This window comes from Pholcus phalangioides, unplaced genomic scaffold (genome assembly GCF_987345545.1).
Source record: "Pholcus phalangioides strain wild (caught in Gottingen) unplaced genomic scaffold, Ppha-v1.0 ptg000022l_1, whole genome shotgun sequence".
Classification (NCBI taxonomy): domain Eukaryota; kingdom Metazoa; phylum Arthropoda; class Arachnida; order Araneae; family Pholcidae; genus Pholcus; species Pholcus phalangioides.
The window spans coordinates 26,260,453-26,279,439 of record NW_028301615.1 but is presented as its reverse complement, the minus strand read 5'-3'; the positions used below and the strand labels follow the sequence as shown (position 1 = coordinate 26,279,439).

At 37.9% G+C, this 18,987-nt stretch overlaps 1 protein-coding gene across 1 annotated transcript in view; it reads left to right on the top strand.

Annotated features, from left to right (window-relative positions):
* LOC149070100 (uncharacterized) overlaps nt 1-15,684 on the top strand; it is a 79,735-nt gene extending 64,051 nt beyond the window's left edge. The window contains exons 3-6 of the mRNA XM_089250248.1: nt 1,909-2,004; nt 3,437-4,423; nt 5,207-5,339; nt 11,769-15,684. Coding sequence (XP_089106374.1) covers nt 1,909-2,004; nt 3,437-4,423; nt 5,207-5,339; nt 11,769-11,841 — 1,289 coding nt within the window. The 3' untranslated portion in view covers nt 11,842-15,684. The remainder of the gene's footprint in view (nt 1-1,908; nt 2,005-3,436; nt 4,424-5,206; nt 5,340-11,768) is intronic.
* Nucleotides 15,685-18,987: the final 3,303 nt, after the last annotated feature.

The following is an 18,987-nucleotide window of genomic DNA, read 5'->3' as shown; positions in this document are numbered from 1 at the left end:
GTTTCTCTGTCTAAGAATTAGTAGGGGGAAAGGTATGCATTTTTTCCGCAATTCATAAAAATTCGCACAATTAATGAAAAATATTTCAAAATATTATCACAAAAATGAGAAACTTTGCCTGGTTTTAATTTATACAAAAATTGCCACGTTTTCAAGACAAATAAATTCAATTGGTCGAATGGTCGACGCGTTTCGGCTCTTCAATGGAGAGCCGTCATCAGGACCTCGTGGTCAGAATTCACACGAATGAGTCGTGGAGGAGTGATATTTACGTATGGTCGTCCGAAGAGTTCGCCTTTGTATTTGCTGCGTCCGAGTGGTCTTTGGATGCGAATTGGGGAGCCATCTGTTGCAAAGTGTTGAAAGTTTTGTCACGACTGAGGTTAATAAAGCCTGTCCAAGCTGACGAAATAGGTGGCGTGTTTCTTCCATCATTAACGAGGAAATTCTGGCATGTTCTGATGAAGTATCCCTCGAGAAAATTCAATTCAGAATTGTGTGTTGCTTTTTTAAAAACAAACGCTTTATCAAAATCAAAATAATGTGAACGTTGCCAGCAGTGTTGGGCAATAGCCGAATTATCTGAAAGCATGTTAAGAAGGGACGGACGGATAATTCGGCTATTGCCCAACACTGTTGGCAACGTTCACATTATTTTGATTTTGATAAAGCGTTTGTTTTTAAAAAAGCGACACACAATTCTGAATTGAATTTTCTCGAGGGATACTTCATCAGAACATGCCAGAATTTCCTCGTTAATGATGGAAGAAACACGCCACCTATTTTGTCAGCTTGGCCAGGCTTTATTAACCTCAGTCGTGACAAAACTTTCAACACTTTGCAACAGATGGCTCCCCAATTCGCATCCAAAGACCACTCGGACGCAGCAAATACAAAGGCGAACTCTTCGAACGACCAGACGTAAATGTCACCCCTCCACGACTCATTCGTGCAAATTCTGACCACGAAGTCCTGATGACGGCTCTCTATTGAAGAGCCGAAACGCGTCGACCATTCGACCAATTAAATTTATTTGTCTTGAAAACGTGGCAATTTTTGTATAAATTTCAAAATGTAGAAAGAAATATCTTCAGAATTAATAAAAAATATTTTATGAAAAAATAACCTCAGAGTTGATAGGAATTCGTATTTAATGAAAAAAAATGTATGTTAGGATTAATGAAAAATCACATTTAATGAAAAAAAATGTATGTCAGGATTAATGAAAAAACAATTTCAGAATAAATGAAAATTCATGTTCAGGGAAAGAATAATTTCAGAATTAATAAAAAAAAAGTTATGTTCAGTGGAAAAAAATAATTAATTAATTAGAATTAATGAGAAAGTAATTTCAGAATCAATGAAAAATGATTTCAAAACTAATGAAAAAATAATTTCAAAACTAATGAAAAAATAATTTCAGAATTTATGAAAAAATAATTTCAGAATTTATGAAAAATCAATTTTAAATTAATGAAAAAAATAACTTCAGAATTAATGAAGAAATAATTTCAGGATTAATGAAAATTTGCATATTTAATGAAAAAATAATCTGAAAATAAGAAAAAATTCTCATGCAATATACGGGCTTCTGTTTCCCTCCAATCCCTTGGCAGGCCCCACCCGTTAAGAAGCCACCGTGTGAATCTTATAGATACCGCAGTATGGCTTGTTAGCCCTAGGGCTGCATGGAATTTTTTGTTTTTGTTTGGCCCACAATGTCTGAAAGGTTGAAGACCCTATCCTTTATCTTACGCGGTAATTCGTCAGAAAATCTAACGAGAGAGGGAGCTCGGTATTTTCAGTCAAATGTCACGAGACCTTGATTGTTTCTGTATTAACATTTATTAACTTAATTGTTTGTATTAACAAGCATTAAACGAACTTCTTTCCTTTTTTTATTTGCAGCGCCATGTGAAATCTTGGAACAGGACTTGGCTTGTGACATCGAGATCAATTGCTTCGGGGAAGGCATCATAGACTGCGACGATTCCATTGACGAAGGTAAGTTGGAGCAGACGCCACGTCACACACTTGAAGTATTAAAGGCCTCGGGATGTACCAACTTTTCGTCCCTAATAGGAATTCGGTCCCAAGTGCGAATGCTCCTCCTTTTAAAAAATCTTGCCACCGAGAATAACAGACCTTACACAACGTTTAATTTGCATTTATTACAATATTCATTCATGGCCAGTTCCGTCTTTATAAAATACAGTAGATGGCAATACCCGAATGCACGAAACCTACATTAAATGCACAGTTGGCACTCCCCCTCACAATGCGTACTCAGAAATCTCCTCGGAGATAAAATGGTAGTAAACAGACCACGTGGTTGGTTTCGAAGAAAGTTCCAGAGCCGTTTAAAGAGTACCTACGAGCGAAAGGGTGTTTTAGGGACCCCATGCCAAGTTGAAAGTATCTGTGTCTATCTATTCAAATGCCTACGCTCGAAAATCGTAGTGCCAAAGAGGCTCTCTACTTGCTTGAACCCCCTTAACCCAGTGCCTAGACCAGGGGTCTTTACCCTGTGGATCGCGCGTGACCCAGACTTGATTCGCAGGGGCTTCCGAGATGGGTCGTACAAATCCACTTACAGTCACGAGTTCTGGTCCGGACCCAAATTTGAGTCGCAGAGGCCTCCGAGATGGATCGCACAGGTACACTTAGCCGCGGGTTCTTGAGATACGGGTAACGACCTAAACTTGTGTCGCAGGAGCCTCCGAGATGGATCAGGGAGCGGCCTACAAATAAGATTTTTCGCATTGAAGGATCAAGCCCGACAAACTGACTATATCTCTTTTGTCGTGGCATCGCTTTAAATAAGGAAAAGAAGGATTCTGCAAATTTTTGGCATGTTCTCACGATCTCCACTCTTTTTGGTTGGAAACACCACGTCGCTTTATCGGAACTGTCACCAAACGTTCCAACTTGGCGCTATTTCGAGGGGTTTACAAAAAAATTGCGTTATTGATTATTTACAGGTGAAAAATTACAAATAATTTAACATAATCACGTTACATAATTTTCATAACAATAATACAAATCCACTTACAGTTAGGGGCTCTTGAACTGCAATCATGTTACACATCCATTTATTGCATCACCCGTTTCACTAATTTCGAAAAACAGTCTCGTACGAAGCGTGAGTCGCGGCTGAAAAAAGTTAAGAACCTCTGGCCTAGACCGTGCCTGGGGCAGGCTCATGCGTTAAAATGGCCATGTTCAGTCCTTTTTGATCCATAGATTAAAATGACGAGAAAGAAAGATTTCTCTTGTAAAACTGTAATTGTCTTTCAAACTAGTTCTAATGTTTGCGACTAACCACTCTTTTAGGATGAGGGCATGGTACATCCCTCTTGCCTTGCTGAATTGCTAATGGTCATGGCATAGAGATACTCGACTTTTGAATTATTATTATTATTTGTCAATTTTTCAGCTCCAGAGGAAGACCAAGATGTCGAAGAATCTCCAGATAACGACGAGGAAGAAACCGCGGAAGAGCTGGAGGAGTACAGCGAATCCGACGGAAACGTTGACGAAGGACAGATCGAATTCTTCCCTCCCGACCTCGTCGGCAAGGCTCCGACGAACAGCAGATTCCCCATAGTCTGGAAGATGAAGTCGATATCCTCCTCTGATTTCGCGAATTCATCGTCTTCATCCCCATCATCATCATCATCCACGGATGCCTCTTCGTCGGTGACGGAAAACATCACGAGTTCGACAGCTGAGTCGACGATCTCAGAGACGACATCTACAACGGCGGTACCCACGACATCCGAGAGTGGTACACCGATGGCGACGGTGATCGTCACAACGAGTGTCGCGACGTCGTCGTCATTGACACCGGAGACTACACCAGAGGCGAGTGATGTCCAGATCAACAGCAATTCGTCTTCGATGGAAGGCGAAGAGAAGGAGTCGCTATCAAACGACGAACAGTTCAGCAATGGAACGGGCGACGACGCACTTCAGCCGATGCTGGTGGAAGCTCTCAATGCCTCCGACGTCGTCGTCGATAATTCAACGACATCAAACGTCGGCAACGATTCCGCTGCCGTGATGGAGTCATTACCATCGCAGAACCTATCCGTCACGGAACCGACCACGGTCGTCGTCCCGAGCGTGACGACGGAACCATCCACCACCTCCACGACCACGACGGAAGCCACGAGGTTGACGACGGAACTCGTCAGGACCACCGAGACGACGTCGTCCAAACCTCGCACCAGGAGGAGGAGGAGGAGGAAGAGGGAGAGCAACAACTACATGTCCGAATCCTTGTCGTCGTCGTCAGAATCCCTGCACTTGGCGTCGCAACAACAGTCCAAGAGCAAAGCCAAGTACTGCAAGTTGACGGGGAACTTACAGTGCACGCCGATGCCCAGCACCATGTTCTGCAGGGGCAAAGGAACCTGCCGAAGTAAGTATCGTTGAAAAATTCAAAACCATATGCATTAACAGATGACTGATAACGGGGTGTCTGCTTCTTGCCAGTAAAATAAATTGATGCCCGTCGACGTATTTGAAAAAAAGTGCCCTTTAACGGGAGGTGAACACCAATCGGGACTGTCCGTTAATGACCACTAACGTAATAATGTCCGGAATATGACCACTAACTGGGAGTATCCGTTTTTTGACAGTAAAATGCACAGAGGACCCCGTCATGTAATTCAAAATAATTTCCGTTAACGGAAAGTGACCATCAACTGGGACTGCCCGTTAACGGAAAGGACCACTAACTGGGAGTGGGTCACAGGGACCTCCGAGATGGGTCGTACAGATAAACTTACTGCCAGGGACTCTTGACCTATGGGTCACGACCATAGGCGTACGCAGAATTTTCTCAAGGGGAGGGGGTTCACTTTTTTTTTCAATTCTCGGGGGGAGGGGTTACGTTTTTTCCTGCAAAATAACACTATAATCTCGGCTTTGCGTACGCCAATGGTCATGACCCAAACCTGATTTCCAGGGGCTTCCGTCACTCACTGACTGGTGACGAACTGGTTGTCGGTGAATATTCCTTTCGGTGAACTGCTTGGCTGCGCATTTTCGTAAATCAGACCAATGACGTGGCCCGCACTCTCCTAAACGTTTCTCAGGGTAAAAAGCGGCACGGCCTCTTCTCGTCGAGTGTCCGAATCTCCAGTTTTGATTTCTCCAATATAATTAAGAGATTCTCACGTATGTTTTTATTTCTTTGCAGAGATCTCAGTAGAGAAGAGTGAGAAGTCGGCAACGGCCAGAGGAGTCGAGAACTGGGCCATAGCTGTCATCGTGATCTGCGCAACAGCCGCTCTGCTGACGATCGGACTGCTGGTCTACCTCGTTGTCACCTCGTGAGTATTTCAAAAAATTTCGCAGACCCATTGCAAAAATTATTAGAAGATTTTACTTACTTCTGCGGTGAAATGCTGCTGCCATCTGTCGATGTAATATTGCGTTTCTAGTTTCGAATTCGTTTAGATATCGTAAAAAACGGTGTTTGTTTTCTTCGATCGGCCATATTCCTGCAATAAAAATATGGGAAATTCTAAACCCAAATGCGGAATATAGCCAGTTGTCACAAAAAAAGTTGCGAATTATCGCTAATGATGGGAAATGAAGCGCGCTATCTGCAGGATTTCCAGCAAACTCTGCTTGATCATTTCCCTAACCATAACAACTACTGTAGAGGGAAGTTTTATTCGAGAGAAATCTTTTGCAAATGTTTTTCAAATTGTACTTTTTACCCCTTCAAAGAATTTGACCCCTCGATCTTTATCAAATATTAGCATATTTTCCTGACTTTTGCCAAATATATATTTTACATTCCCCCGACTTTCCAGATCCAGGAAACCTTTCACTGCTAACCGTGGTGGATTAAATGTATTTCACGAATAAAAGAGCAAGCGTTGTTGGAAGTACGGGGGGGAGGGGGAGCGAATTTTATCAAAAAGTCGGAGAATTATGGGGAATGTCCTGTAAGATACGGTTCATACGGTCATCCTATGTTTCATAGTCATCTTATACATACAAAAATAAAATTCGTGACTTTCTTCTCTTAAAGCTCGTCGATATAATACGCGATATCCTGTCACGATTCGTTTCACTAACTTGACGTGACGACAGTCCGCAAGAAAGGATGGACGCGTCACACAGGCGTTTAACAACTCGCACGACTATTGGTTTTGTCTTTCAAATTAATGAGCCTCTGATTGTAAACGGGGCTGTGTGTATATTCTTGATTGTACCAAAGAATGGATTTTTGTTTCCTCGCTGATATTATCGATTGTAAAAAAAAAAATAATGTATTGTCGCTTTTAATCGGAAGTTTTAATTTTGTTCTTATGGCAAATCAATAAAATGTAAAACTTGACTCTTTTGGCGAACTTTCACGAGTGTGAAATCTTGATAAAATGATACTCAGCATTAGAAATGTGAATACACTCAGAACACACATTCTGGCATGTGCCCATTCGTTAGAAATTCCGTAGAGGAATGTGTACGAGGTGCATGTTCGGTTAACTAGTCACAAAAATGTGAGTTTATTATAATATTCTCCCGGATCTAAAAAAATTGGAGAATAATCGAGAATATTTTTTTTTCTTTTAACTAATGCAAAAAAAATTTACTAATTTTGTTTGTTATCAAATATAATTCAGTTTTCGTTGACTAAAAAAGCAAAGGTTCTCAACCTTTTGGAGCGAAAGGGCCACTTCCTTGGTTTGAAAACGTTTCACGGGCCACTTGAGTACTTGACAGCCACTTCAAGTAATCTGTGAATGTGCTGCGGGTCACTTAAATGATCTGGAACTGTGTGATGGGCCGCACAGCCGCAGTGATCTGTGAATGACGGTGGATTTTTTAAATGAACTCAAAATGTGCTGCGGGCCGCCAAAGTGATCTGGAACTGTGTTTTGGACCGCTTGAGTGATCTGTAGATGTGCTGCGGTTCACCTAGGTCATCTGTAAATATGCTGCGGGATCACTTACGGGTGATCCCTAAACGGTTCATTTTCACAAAATTAGAGTTTGAGGTCGCGTGCCATGAACTGTGTATATTTGCCTTACGGAAACATTTAAGTATACTTGAAATCTGCATAATCGTAATTCTTGAATGCAAATCTGGCATGAGCATTGAGCACTCATGGTGCTCACGAACAACAGGTTGAGGATGGCTGAGTTGAATAGTCCAGCACATTTACAAATCGAAAATAGGTGGCAATGCCTACAACGTTTAGCGATTTTTCACTATGGCAAGGTATATGCGAATCACGGAAATTTAAAAAAACCGCTCAAAGGATTAAGTGGCCCACACTTTCCAAAAGGTTGAGGAGTTTGAATTAAATTCATGATGCCCCACAAGGAGGGGGGGGGGGGATGTGGCAATTTGACTTTCAATGTAAGCAATGAGGATTAATGAAAATTCATATTCGATGCCAAAATAATTTCTCGGAGATTAATTACTTACCGTATATAGGGTGGTAATTATCGACCGCCCAATAATTACACACGCGATTCCTTGCGAAAAACTAATACAGAAAAGTGTTTTCCGTTTTTCAATCGGACGAATATTAAGTGAGTTATAAGCTTTTAAAATTTTGTGACGTGTCATTTTTCTAACGGTCAGTTATATGCCAGACACCGAACCAAATTGCATTTCTCCGCCAGCGGCGGGTTGTCACTTCTTAAAAATGAACTGAAATATTCAATCCCATTAGAAGCCAAGTTCGGCTTTTTCTTTCACGATTGGCGCTTTTACTCCCAATGCAGTGTGATAGTATAACCTTGTTGTTACGTGTAATTACGTATTAGTTTCATCCACTAAATTAGCAAATTTATCACCAGATTTTTAAAGTGTTATCCAAATGAGGTCTTCTTGAAATTTTTTTTAATCAAATCAACACTTTTTTGATAAAATGTGGTAATTTGTTCTCTTTCACTATCAAGTCAACATTTTTTGGGGAAGGTGAATACCGTTCGTTCTGTTTACTACGCAACCGTTTTTATACGCTGTCGTTTTAATCAGATCACATATTGATCAATGTAAGTGGACAATATTTTTTGAGTTATTTTAAAATCTCATCGAAACAGTCATGTGTAATAAATAGTGGTTTCTCGGATATTTTCTATTGATTCATCGAGTCACATTTTCATACCGATTTCTGCATGTTGCAATGACTATTTTTCATTTCCTTTTGACTGCAATTGATTTTTATCGCGATGAAATATTAATAAATTTTTACTTTTCACAAGAAAGATTTGGACTACAGCCTACATGATTCGCGCAGAATCGGTCATTTTTTTTAAAATGAAGGTTTATTCAGGGGCTTATTTGTTCGATTGGAGTTTGATTTTTGTAGCGCAAAAACCAATTAGGTCAAACTGCGCCAAAACAAATGACCAATTGAAAATAATTGTGCTTGTCAATGTCAGGAAAGGAGGCAATTGCCCTGGGACCCCTCTTAACAGAGACGGACTTCAGGATTTTGCCGCCCCGTTGCTCTTATGTGTATTTCGTTTCTTAATTTTTTTCCGAAAAATCATGATAACCTTCCTCCTGGTTCTCAATTTTCGAAATTTGAGAATTTTTTTATCACCATGTCTTTACTGTCTGTTGCTCCAAATATGGTTTTGAGTAGAGCCTACTGTTTTATACGCACATTCATAACATAAATGAGATGCCGTAAAAATGTTAAACTGTAATAGAGACAATTTGTAACTTTGATCGATTTCATTCATTATGTTTGTTGTGTTACTCAGTTAATTGTGTTGCAGAATTTCAATCAAAAGCTGTGATGCAGCATGTAAATCTTCCAGAACTTCTGAATTGGAACTGGGAAAAAAATCTCATCTTAAAATTGTTAGAGAGGATTTATTCATTTAAGGGGTGTCGTGACCCCTGAAAAAAGTAGAATTTTCAAACATGACTTTAAATGATTCAAACTAAAATTAGATGCAAAAAATTTCTTGTCAATCGGGTTAATTTTTTTTTTTTCAAAATAAAACTAAAAATTAATGAATTATAGTGTAAATGTGAACAAGAAAAAACGCTTTGAACGCGATTTTCACAAATTGCATTTTTTGAGCTCATCCGTTTAAGATTTGAAAGAAACCTATATATATACTACACACACCAAAAATTATGAAATTTTGCAGAAATATTTGACATTTTTTAGTGAGATGAATCTCGAACTTCGATGTTTGATCATCTGTTAGAATTTTACAAATTTTAAAGTTTCAAAAAATGTATAAATTTTCAAAAATATGAGAAAATATTCAATATTTGTTTCAAAAAATACTAGGGTTAACTTCGAAATCTGAGGTTCATTTTACTAAACATGGCGAGTAACACATTTGAGCAAAATTTCAGAATTTTCAAAGTGTGCAAACAAAAGCAAAAGATGGAAAAAAGAGACTGGTTTACTTTCTCGATTGCATAGGGTTATATCATTGTGCAGTTAAAAAAAACGCCAAGTTATACATTCGTTGTACGTTTGGTGAATTTGGCAGGATTTTTAAGTGACGTCATCAATTTTTACAGCGTTATAACTCATTATGGGTCAGATCAAAAAACGGAAAACACTTTCCCATATTAGTTTTTCACAAGGAATCACGTGTGTAATTGTTGGGCGGTCGATAGTTACCACCCTGTATACTCGTGTATAAGCCGACTCCCCCATTTCAGGACCACCAAAACCGCAATAAATTGAAAACCCGTGTATAACTCGACCCCCAAAAATCCGTGCATTTCAGAGAAAAAAAATTCTTATGTTTTTATGCGAAATCAACAGCTTACGAAAATTTACAATAGAAAATATATGATTCAAACTTTTTAATCCGTGTCTTTTAAGTCTCCAAGCTCGTCGTAATGCATCAGATTATCATAGGGGGCGCGGCATCTTCGTTTTTATCCTCATCTGGGCTGTCATCGCCATTGTCACTTTCAAAGAGGATATCATCTTCAGTTCCGTACATCGCATTTCTGATACAACAATTTTTGAAGGTTCGGCGGAAACAGAATTCCACGCCTCATGTACCACCATTAGCACCCTAGGCCAATGTCAAGTTTCTTCAAGGCACCACTTTTTGTAGTTTTTTTATCATCGGAACTCATCCATTCGATCCACAAATTTCTTAAATAGTCTTAGTCTTGTCGATGCTCACATCTAAAGGCTGTACAATCGACGTTATCCCACCTAGTATCGAAGCCAATGATGTTTTCGATTTCTTTGCCTCGGCTTTGACATAATCCATTCCATGTGGTGTTTGAACATATCCCATACCAATAATGCTGGTTTCCCGAACACTGCTGCAAAAATGACTACTGCTTGTGGGGGGGGGGGGGGCGTTTTTTTTCTCATCAAAAACTGACCCGAGTGTAAGCCGACCCCCCCCCCCCTCTCCCCTGAGGGACGAATTTTTCCACAAAAAAAACTCGGCTTATACACGAGTATATACGGTAATCTAATTATGTGATTGATTGCTTAATCATATTCAGTGGGAAAATAATTTCAGAACTGGGAAAATTCATATCTAATGGAAAAATCATTTTGAAATCAATGAAAGTCAAGATTAATATTTGATAATTAATGAATATATATATATATATATATATAATTTAATGAAAAGATAATTTTTCAGGATTGATGAAAATTTTTATATTTATTAGGGAAATAATTCAAGAATGAATGAAAATTCAAATTTAATATAAAAAAAATTAGATCTCAGAAAAAATAAAATTCTCTAATAAATGTAGGGTTCCCTTATATGACTCAGAGCCCTGGGCCCCGTCTGGTCTACCTGTTAAGACGCCACGACGTGGATCATGATATCACAGTATGACTTGTAGGCCATTAGACGTGCTTCATGGATTGTTTTTAGCCCACACTATCTCAAAGGTTGCTTTAGACCAGGTAAATAGTCTTATAGGAATCCTCCACGTGAATAGAAGTTAGCTTTTCGAATAATAAAAACTAAAACTGTCACGGAAAGGAGACAGCAATGTAAACAGGACCTGTGTTTGGGGAAGAAGGAGCATACAGGCTAATTCAAGGTTTGGGGGAACAACAAAGAATCTCTCCAAGTTAAAGAATTTTGAGTTTTTAAGCTTCGAAACGCATTTGCAATTCGCAGGAGTTAATTGAGAGAAAAATAGCATTAAAATTTTTTTTTTCTTAACATTTTTTTTAAATTATTTCAAATTTTGATCATCTTGGGGCCTGCATGGCCCCACATCTCTTCCCCCCCCCCCCAGCCGCACGCACCGCTCAGAAGGGGGGAGGGTAATCAAGATTTTACAAGATGCTTCAGGGTTGGGAATGGCGAAGAAATGTTGAGAAACACTTGTTTTAAATCTTGCTAAAAATTACTTATATTCCTTCATCATTTGAGAGTAGCCCATTAAAGCTGGAGAGTCAAACGTGGTGTCATTTTATAGCAGGGCTGGACAAATCCCATGGGCCAGATCGCCATGGCGATGAAAAAATTGATATTGGGTGCCTAAAATTTTCTTTGTGTTGTCACTAAAGTGCAGGCTGAGAGCAGCACAAAGTGTTTGGAGTTTATCGTAGCATATCATCTGCCAACATGAAAGAGTCACTATGTGCCCTGAAAAAGTCAAAAGAAGCATTATTTTGGGACCTTTTTCTCTGGATAATTTTTTTTTTTTCTGGCGCTTAGATTTGTTTGCGATTTGTCCAGTCCTGTTTTATACATATGAAAACAGCTTTCCTTGGATGTCACAAGCATTGGTCGCTGAAATTTTTTTTTTGATTCTTTTCAAGGTGGAAGAAACTCAAGGTCCAGCCTCAAAACGGAGTGACAACGCTGACCTACGTCAACAGCACACCACCGTGAGATGAGTTTTGTTTTTTTTTTATTTTTTAAATTATGCGATTGGACAGACGCAAAGAAATGAAGAAACGTTTCGTTGTGATATTGAAAGACTTGTATGATAATATGTATAACCAAGATGTGGACATCCATGTCATTTCAATGGTTTTTTTAGTTACCATCGATCCATAAAACAATAGACAGATGGACTCAAAAATACTTGGGCGTTTATTTCACAAAGAAAGCTTTAAAAAAATTATTGCTAATGTATTGTGTGCGTGCATGTATGTGTGTAAATGTATTTTTCAATGTAAAATCGTGTATTATGTACTATTGCGACAGGTTTTTCCAATTGGTGGAGGAATTTCTTTTTAATAGTCATTTTGGGGGTGAGCTGGTCATTGTAAATATATTTGTATGATTATATGACTTTTGATGATGTATAATTATGTAGGATTATATATTTTTAAAACCGCTTCTTTTTTTTGGATATAGTTCCAATATTTTCACTGATGCAGAGTAACAAAATTACCACTGATGGTCGTAACCAATCTCACCTGATAATTATTTCACTTGCCCATTTTGTCACCTTGTTTCAAACGGCTGGGAGAAGACATTCACGACCAGGCTTGAATTATTTATCACTGTGAGTGGGTCCACGACCAATCTCACCTGATGTTATAATTTCACTCATTCATTTTTGTCAACTTGTTTCAAATGGCTGGGGGAAAACGTCCAAACATAAATTATCAGAGATCAATTCGAAATTGAGACTTTAACCTTGAATGAGAATTTTTCAAGAAACATCCACAATTAGAAATTAGTGTTGAAGAATGGATCAACCAGATTCATTCTCATGCCCAACCAAAGAGGGATGGACTGCCCTAGAGGGTCTCACTCTTGGATGATGAGGGTAGGGGACACACGAGAAGAATATATAAGAAGAGAGTAACCATGGGCTGAAGAAGGTTGAGAAATACTGAAGTACAATATTCTGACCTATAAGAAATACTGAAGTAGAACTTCTGCTGCCATCTATCAAATAAAAAAACACAAGTGTTATAACTCTTCTGTTATAACTGGTGATCAGTATTCAAGTGTAGTTCACGTTCACATGTTCAAGTTTGTTTTAATTAAGGTGAGTTTAGTTCTTGATTACTTCACATTAATGGCAAGCCGTCCTTTGCTGTTTGTAGAGAGGAATGCCTCAGGCATGAAGTCATAGATGCTGTTGTTTTGTAAGTCTGCTTAGGCAACACCACACTAGAGATATCTCAAGTGTGGTGTTGGTTTAGGACCTTCTCAAAGAAAACCTAAGACAGCAATAGCAAGAAACCCTTCAAATCAGCATCTAGAACTGATCATTGTTCTTTTGAATACTTTCAAGAGAATGAGGGACAAACAAATATTAGAAAAATGTCAGATCTGAACCCTAGGATGTCCGCTGCATTTCAACAAAGTTTGGTGCGAAAATATTGGTTGTTTGACAAGAGATAGATGGCTATGATGTTATTTATTGGCGTAAGCTTTGTTGGCCATAGTTCTATATTCATGGAACTTGGCAATCTATGGTTGTTAAAGATGAAGTACTGCTGCTGTTTGAGTTCTTTAGTTGTTGACAAAGATGACCAAGCTGATGCTGCGAGAGTGAACTAGACACGTAGCCTAGTTAAACTGTTTTTTTACCCAGGACTCCTCTCTGCAAATATGTCATGCACATACAAGATTAGCTAAATGTCAACCTTCTTTCACATAATGTGTGGCAGGGCCTTCCTAACATCATCGGGCCTGGCAGAGATGCTCCATCGAAAGGAGGATGATCAAACCAAGCCGTAAAACTTTAATTGGCCGTTTGGACTTTAATATACTAATTATTTTGTCATCTTGTTTCAAACGGCAGGGAGAACACTTGAATCGCCCCAAGGCTTCTAGTGCAGTGGTTCTCAACCTTTAGAATTCCATGGAAAAGTTTATTTCTTTTTTGCGAGTGAAAGGCCTGATCCTGTGCTTCAACTAATAGAAAACAAATGAAAAACGAAACGGTGAATCATTCACAACCCATTTGACTAATGTCTAGGATCTGTGCACAGCTGTGGCCCAGCGGTTGAGAGACACTGTTCTAGAGGGTTCCCAAAAACTAACTTTTGGTGGACATAAAAAAAACATTTTTAGTTTACTTTGGACCTATGAACCAGAGCAGTGTCACAAACTGTGATGAGGGTTGCAATGTGGCAATTGAAGTGCCAGCTTAATTACGATCTCAATGACTATATAAATTACAATTTATTTTTAAATCATGGGCTCATCAATATGAGGTCCCTCTGCACCAGTGTTTCCTAACCTTTTTTGTCCATGGACCCCTTTGTCTTATATAGCCCTCTTCCCCATCAAGGAGAAACTTGTTATTGAGCAAATTGACAAAATGAAAAGTAATTTCACGAGTAAGGTCACCACATGATTCAGTGAGGTTTTTCATGAGAAAGGGGGTTTCTATGCAATACAGTTTCACCTCTTCATGAGCTCTCAACAAAAAAAGATGTTCTGGAGTCCCTCACTTTAACTGGATTCAACAGCTTATGTGTTTACTCCCTCTCGCAAATCATGGTACCAGATCTTACCAGGGCCATCTTAAGAGGATCGTGGGCTCCCGGGCCAAGTGATTTTTCTGAGGGCATTTTACATTTGCCTGATTTTACAAGGCAAATTCTCAAAAATTTCAATCAGATCTCATTTTTGTGAGGTCCCTCTTATCTTGAGGCACCCGAGTGGGCCCATGCCTTAAGACAGCACTGGATCTCACCCCTGTAGGGACCCCCCCCCCCAACTCCCATTTATGTCATGACCATGCTTGGATGAGCCCATGTTTTAATATGGTCCTGCTTTCATGCAGAACCATTTCAGCGGTATGCCAGCTCCACCATGCTGAAAAAAAAAAAAAGTTTTAAATCTCATTATCATGAGGCCCTTCTATGTGTCCCAGGCTGTGTGTCTGAGCGGGCTTGTGCTGAGATGGCCCTGGCTCCGTGGGCAGTTCCGTTTCATTCTGAAAGCAGTCACTTTTTCTCACCATATTTCACTTGAAGCTTCATTTCTTTACATCTGAATTATTTTTCTCCCAGCACTTTATGGCCCTCTCTCTTATCAACCTGTTATGGCTTCTCTTCAACTAGATTTTTCACCCATAGCACTCTTGGAGTATCTCAAAGGACCACGAGGAGGACATATGGCCCCAGAGTTGAGAAATGCTGCTCTGCTGCCCCCCCCCCCCCACCTTCTTGGTAGGCTCGTGAATTAAGGTGCATGGTGTATTTTTGTCTTCATCTTTTTATCATATATATATATATATATATACACGCACACACCTAATTAATGAAATTTATATCCAAATCTTCTCAGTGTAAAATTCATATTGTGCAATGTAACATGGTCATGTATTTGAATTTCAGCGATACTTAAATTCATGCAAATTGCGTATTGAAAAATGATGTACATATATATTTTTTGGCTATGTAATTAACAATTTGCTTTTAAGAGAAAATGTTTTAAAAGCTGATGAGCTAGTAGTAAAAATATTTTCGATCTTATTTTGTTCAATGTAATATAAAACGTGTGCATGTTAAGCTAGAAAATTATTTTTGTGCTAATTACATTTACTAATGTAATTATAATTATTAATCTGATAATTGGTTTTGTCTTTCAAATTAATGAGCCTCTGATTGTAAACGGGGCTGTATTCTTGATTGTACCAAAGAATGGATTTTTGTTTCCTCGCTGATATTATCGATTGTAAAAAAAAAATGTATTGTCGCTTTTAATCGGAAGTTTTAATTTTGTACTTATGGCAAATCAATAAAACTTAAAACTTGACTCTTTTGGCGAACTTTCACGAGTGTGAAATCTTGATAAAATGATACTCAGCAGTAGAAATGTGAATACACTCAGAACACACATTCTGGCATGTGCCCATTCCTTAGAAATTCCGTAGAGGAATGTGTACGAGGTGCATGTTCGGTTAACTAGTAACAAAAATGTAAGGTGAGAATATTCTCCCGGATCCAAAAATTGGAGAATAATCGAGAATATTTTTTCTTCTTTCAACTAACGAAAAAAATTTACTAATTTTGTTTATATTATCAAATATAATTCAGTTTTCATTGAGTAAAATATTTAGAACAAAACAATTTTTGGCCTAATCACCTCATAACGACAAGTTTTAGTTCCAAAATATTCTTAGCCATGGTGAGGGGTTCCAAAATCTTAACTACAAAAGCTTTTGAAACCTCTCACCATTGCTGAGAATATTCTCGAACTAAAACTTGTCATTATGAGGTGATTAAGATCTTGAAGATTCAAAAATGTTTCTTTTAAAATTAGGTAAATTTTCAGAGAAATAAGTTCTAAGTATATATATATATATAGAGGCGAGAGGGGTGAGAATATTCTCTGTGAATTCGAATATTCCACGAATATTCTTCCGGATGTAAAAATTGAATAATCAAAAATATTAATTTTCCTTTTAAATAATGAAATTTTTTAAATACTAATTTTGTTTATATTATGAAATATACATCAGTTCTCACATCAGGGCCATCATTTCAACTTTTTTCGGGGGGGGGGCGGCAAAGAACATGTACTCAATGTATACATATATACTATTTTTAATGTATTTTTTAAAGCCAGGGCCCAAATGGCGGACCTGGTTTTCATTGCCTTAAATAAAAAAAATTTTGGCATAATCATCCCACAATGACAACTTTTAGTTTGAGAATATTCTCTTGGTTACGAAGATTTTAGAAACCTTAAGAGATTAAAACCTTATATATAAATTTTTTTTTTAAATTAGATAAATTTTCAGAGAAATTAGTTCAAACTAAAGTTGATTGATAAAGGAAGCTATTCTCACATAATCACCTTCATTATAAGATACAGAGCGGTTATTTTCTTCAATGAACATACTCTTAAATTCTTTCTTTCTCTCTGCATATCACTCATGTATTTTTCTTTCTATATAATCTGTATTACTTTGAAGGTTGTACATTGGTTTCATTTTCTTGCTTTTAAACTTCAATATTGTGGGCTACAAACTTCAGTATTCCCCAGTCTTCTTGACAGGGACAGAAAATGCATTGTTCAATAAATTTGATAATTACAGCCACAATTGCTGAAAAGTTGGGAAATCAATGGTTTCTTCGAGTCACACGAAGCCCAAAAATGTTTTCCACGGGGAAAAAAGCCTCATTCAAATGAACGGGTGGCCATATTACAGAGAAAAATACGGGAAACTTGGATCTTAAATACTGTAAAATACAGGACACCTCTAATTGTCGCCAAAAATATATTGACATAAATATATATTACATAATATATTGACATAAATTGTCTGTAAAATCACCAATTGTTGTTAAAATTGCTGCAATAGAAGGGTAAATGTTAAGTTAATGAAAATCGCAGTAAATCAAATATTAGTGCATGTGGAAAAAAATGGGGAACTTTCATTACCTGAGTATTACCCAATATGTGAAATTAATATTCATGTTTGTAGCCATAATTATAATATAATTTATACATTATGAAAATTATTTTCATTTAGGGATTTCAGTAAATATTACAAATTCAAATAAGCATTATTGAAAAAACAGGACAAACGAATAAAAAAAAGTTGGAGTGGCCGAAAATACAGGAATATCTTGTAATGCGGAACACAAGTGGTCCGACCATCGAGCTTATACTACATTATATATATAGCTTTTTCTTATGTAATGTAAGATCCAACGAATTGCTTCAGTCATCTTACTGGTCCTTGAATGATACAACTGAACTTAATGGACATTTTCGTTATTACTAACATTTTTTTTTCTTTTTGTGAAAAGTCTAATAGATTAATATAGAAGCCCTCAATTTCACTTCCATCGGCAAAAAAAAAAATTTTGCTCACAAATGGCAATGTCCCGTATTTTTTCATATATATATCCTGATTTTCTGTAATATTTGCTATGGAATATGGCCAGCATTGTCATACCTATTGAATACCAGCTGATTAAACACATACAAAAAAACTTTCAATGTGAATGGGCTGCCATATTCGTTAATGGTGGTAGATTTCGACGGCTTTAGTTACTATTCAGGTGATGCGATATCACAAGAGCTTTTTAATGTAAATAGGGATTGTGGGGGGTGGGGGTGTCGATTTCTAGAGAAAAGAAACAGTGGCAGTGGAGAAAACAACAAACTCGATGTTTCTTTTCTTCACTTTCCAAGTTTATTGTTTTCCATGTTGATGACAATAATTGAAATCCGGTAATATGAATTCATAACTCGGAAGCCCTGTAAATGTGAAATCCAGCATTGCCAGGCTAAATACGTAAGGTTGGCAGGACTATATATTATGCTTCAGAGAACATCAATATTTCTGTGTGTCCATCATTTGGAATTTTACAGTTCGAAGATGATCATTGATAATTTTTGTCACACCACAGCCATTTTCTACACAATTATCAAGCCCCACAGAGATTTACAAAATCAAAATCTCTCACATAAAGTTCATCAAGCACCCACAGGTCTAATTAATTGAGGTGCCCCCAATATGTTGCATTCATTCTGTGTTCTGAGATATAAATTAACCATTTCATTGAGAAATGATTCAGAGAAATATATGTTCATGGATACATATGAAATAGGACAGTTTGTGTACACGTTAAGTTTCACAACAAGTGTTCAAAGTTCTTACCACCCGCAGTTATGCACGCTTCACAACAAAATAGCTTAAATGATTAGCGCGCCATTACAACTACAGTGCTGATGGACAGCACCCTCCGGCGACTTGTGCATGGTGAACATGCACTGACACTGACATTGACTTGCGTACAGGACTGGCACAAGTGAACCATAAACTTTTGCTTTTTCGGACATCTCGTTTATATCTGCTTCGTGCGGCAGAAGTATAAGAGGCTTCCAGTGATTTCTGAAAGAATATTGCAATGTATTTTAGCCGTTTCTTCTCTTCACTTCAGTTAACTTATTAGAATATGGTAACTTCCGACAGGGTCCAACATCTTAACAAGAAGAATAGCTAAAGTTGATAGAGCCTTAACAGTGTTCGGTTTGAAAGAAAGAGTATGGTAACAAGGCTTCCTCTTCCAATTTTTATACTTGTGAAAAATATACCATAGA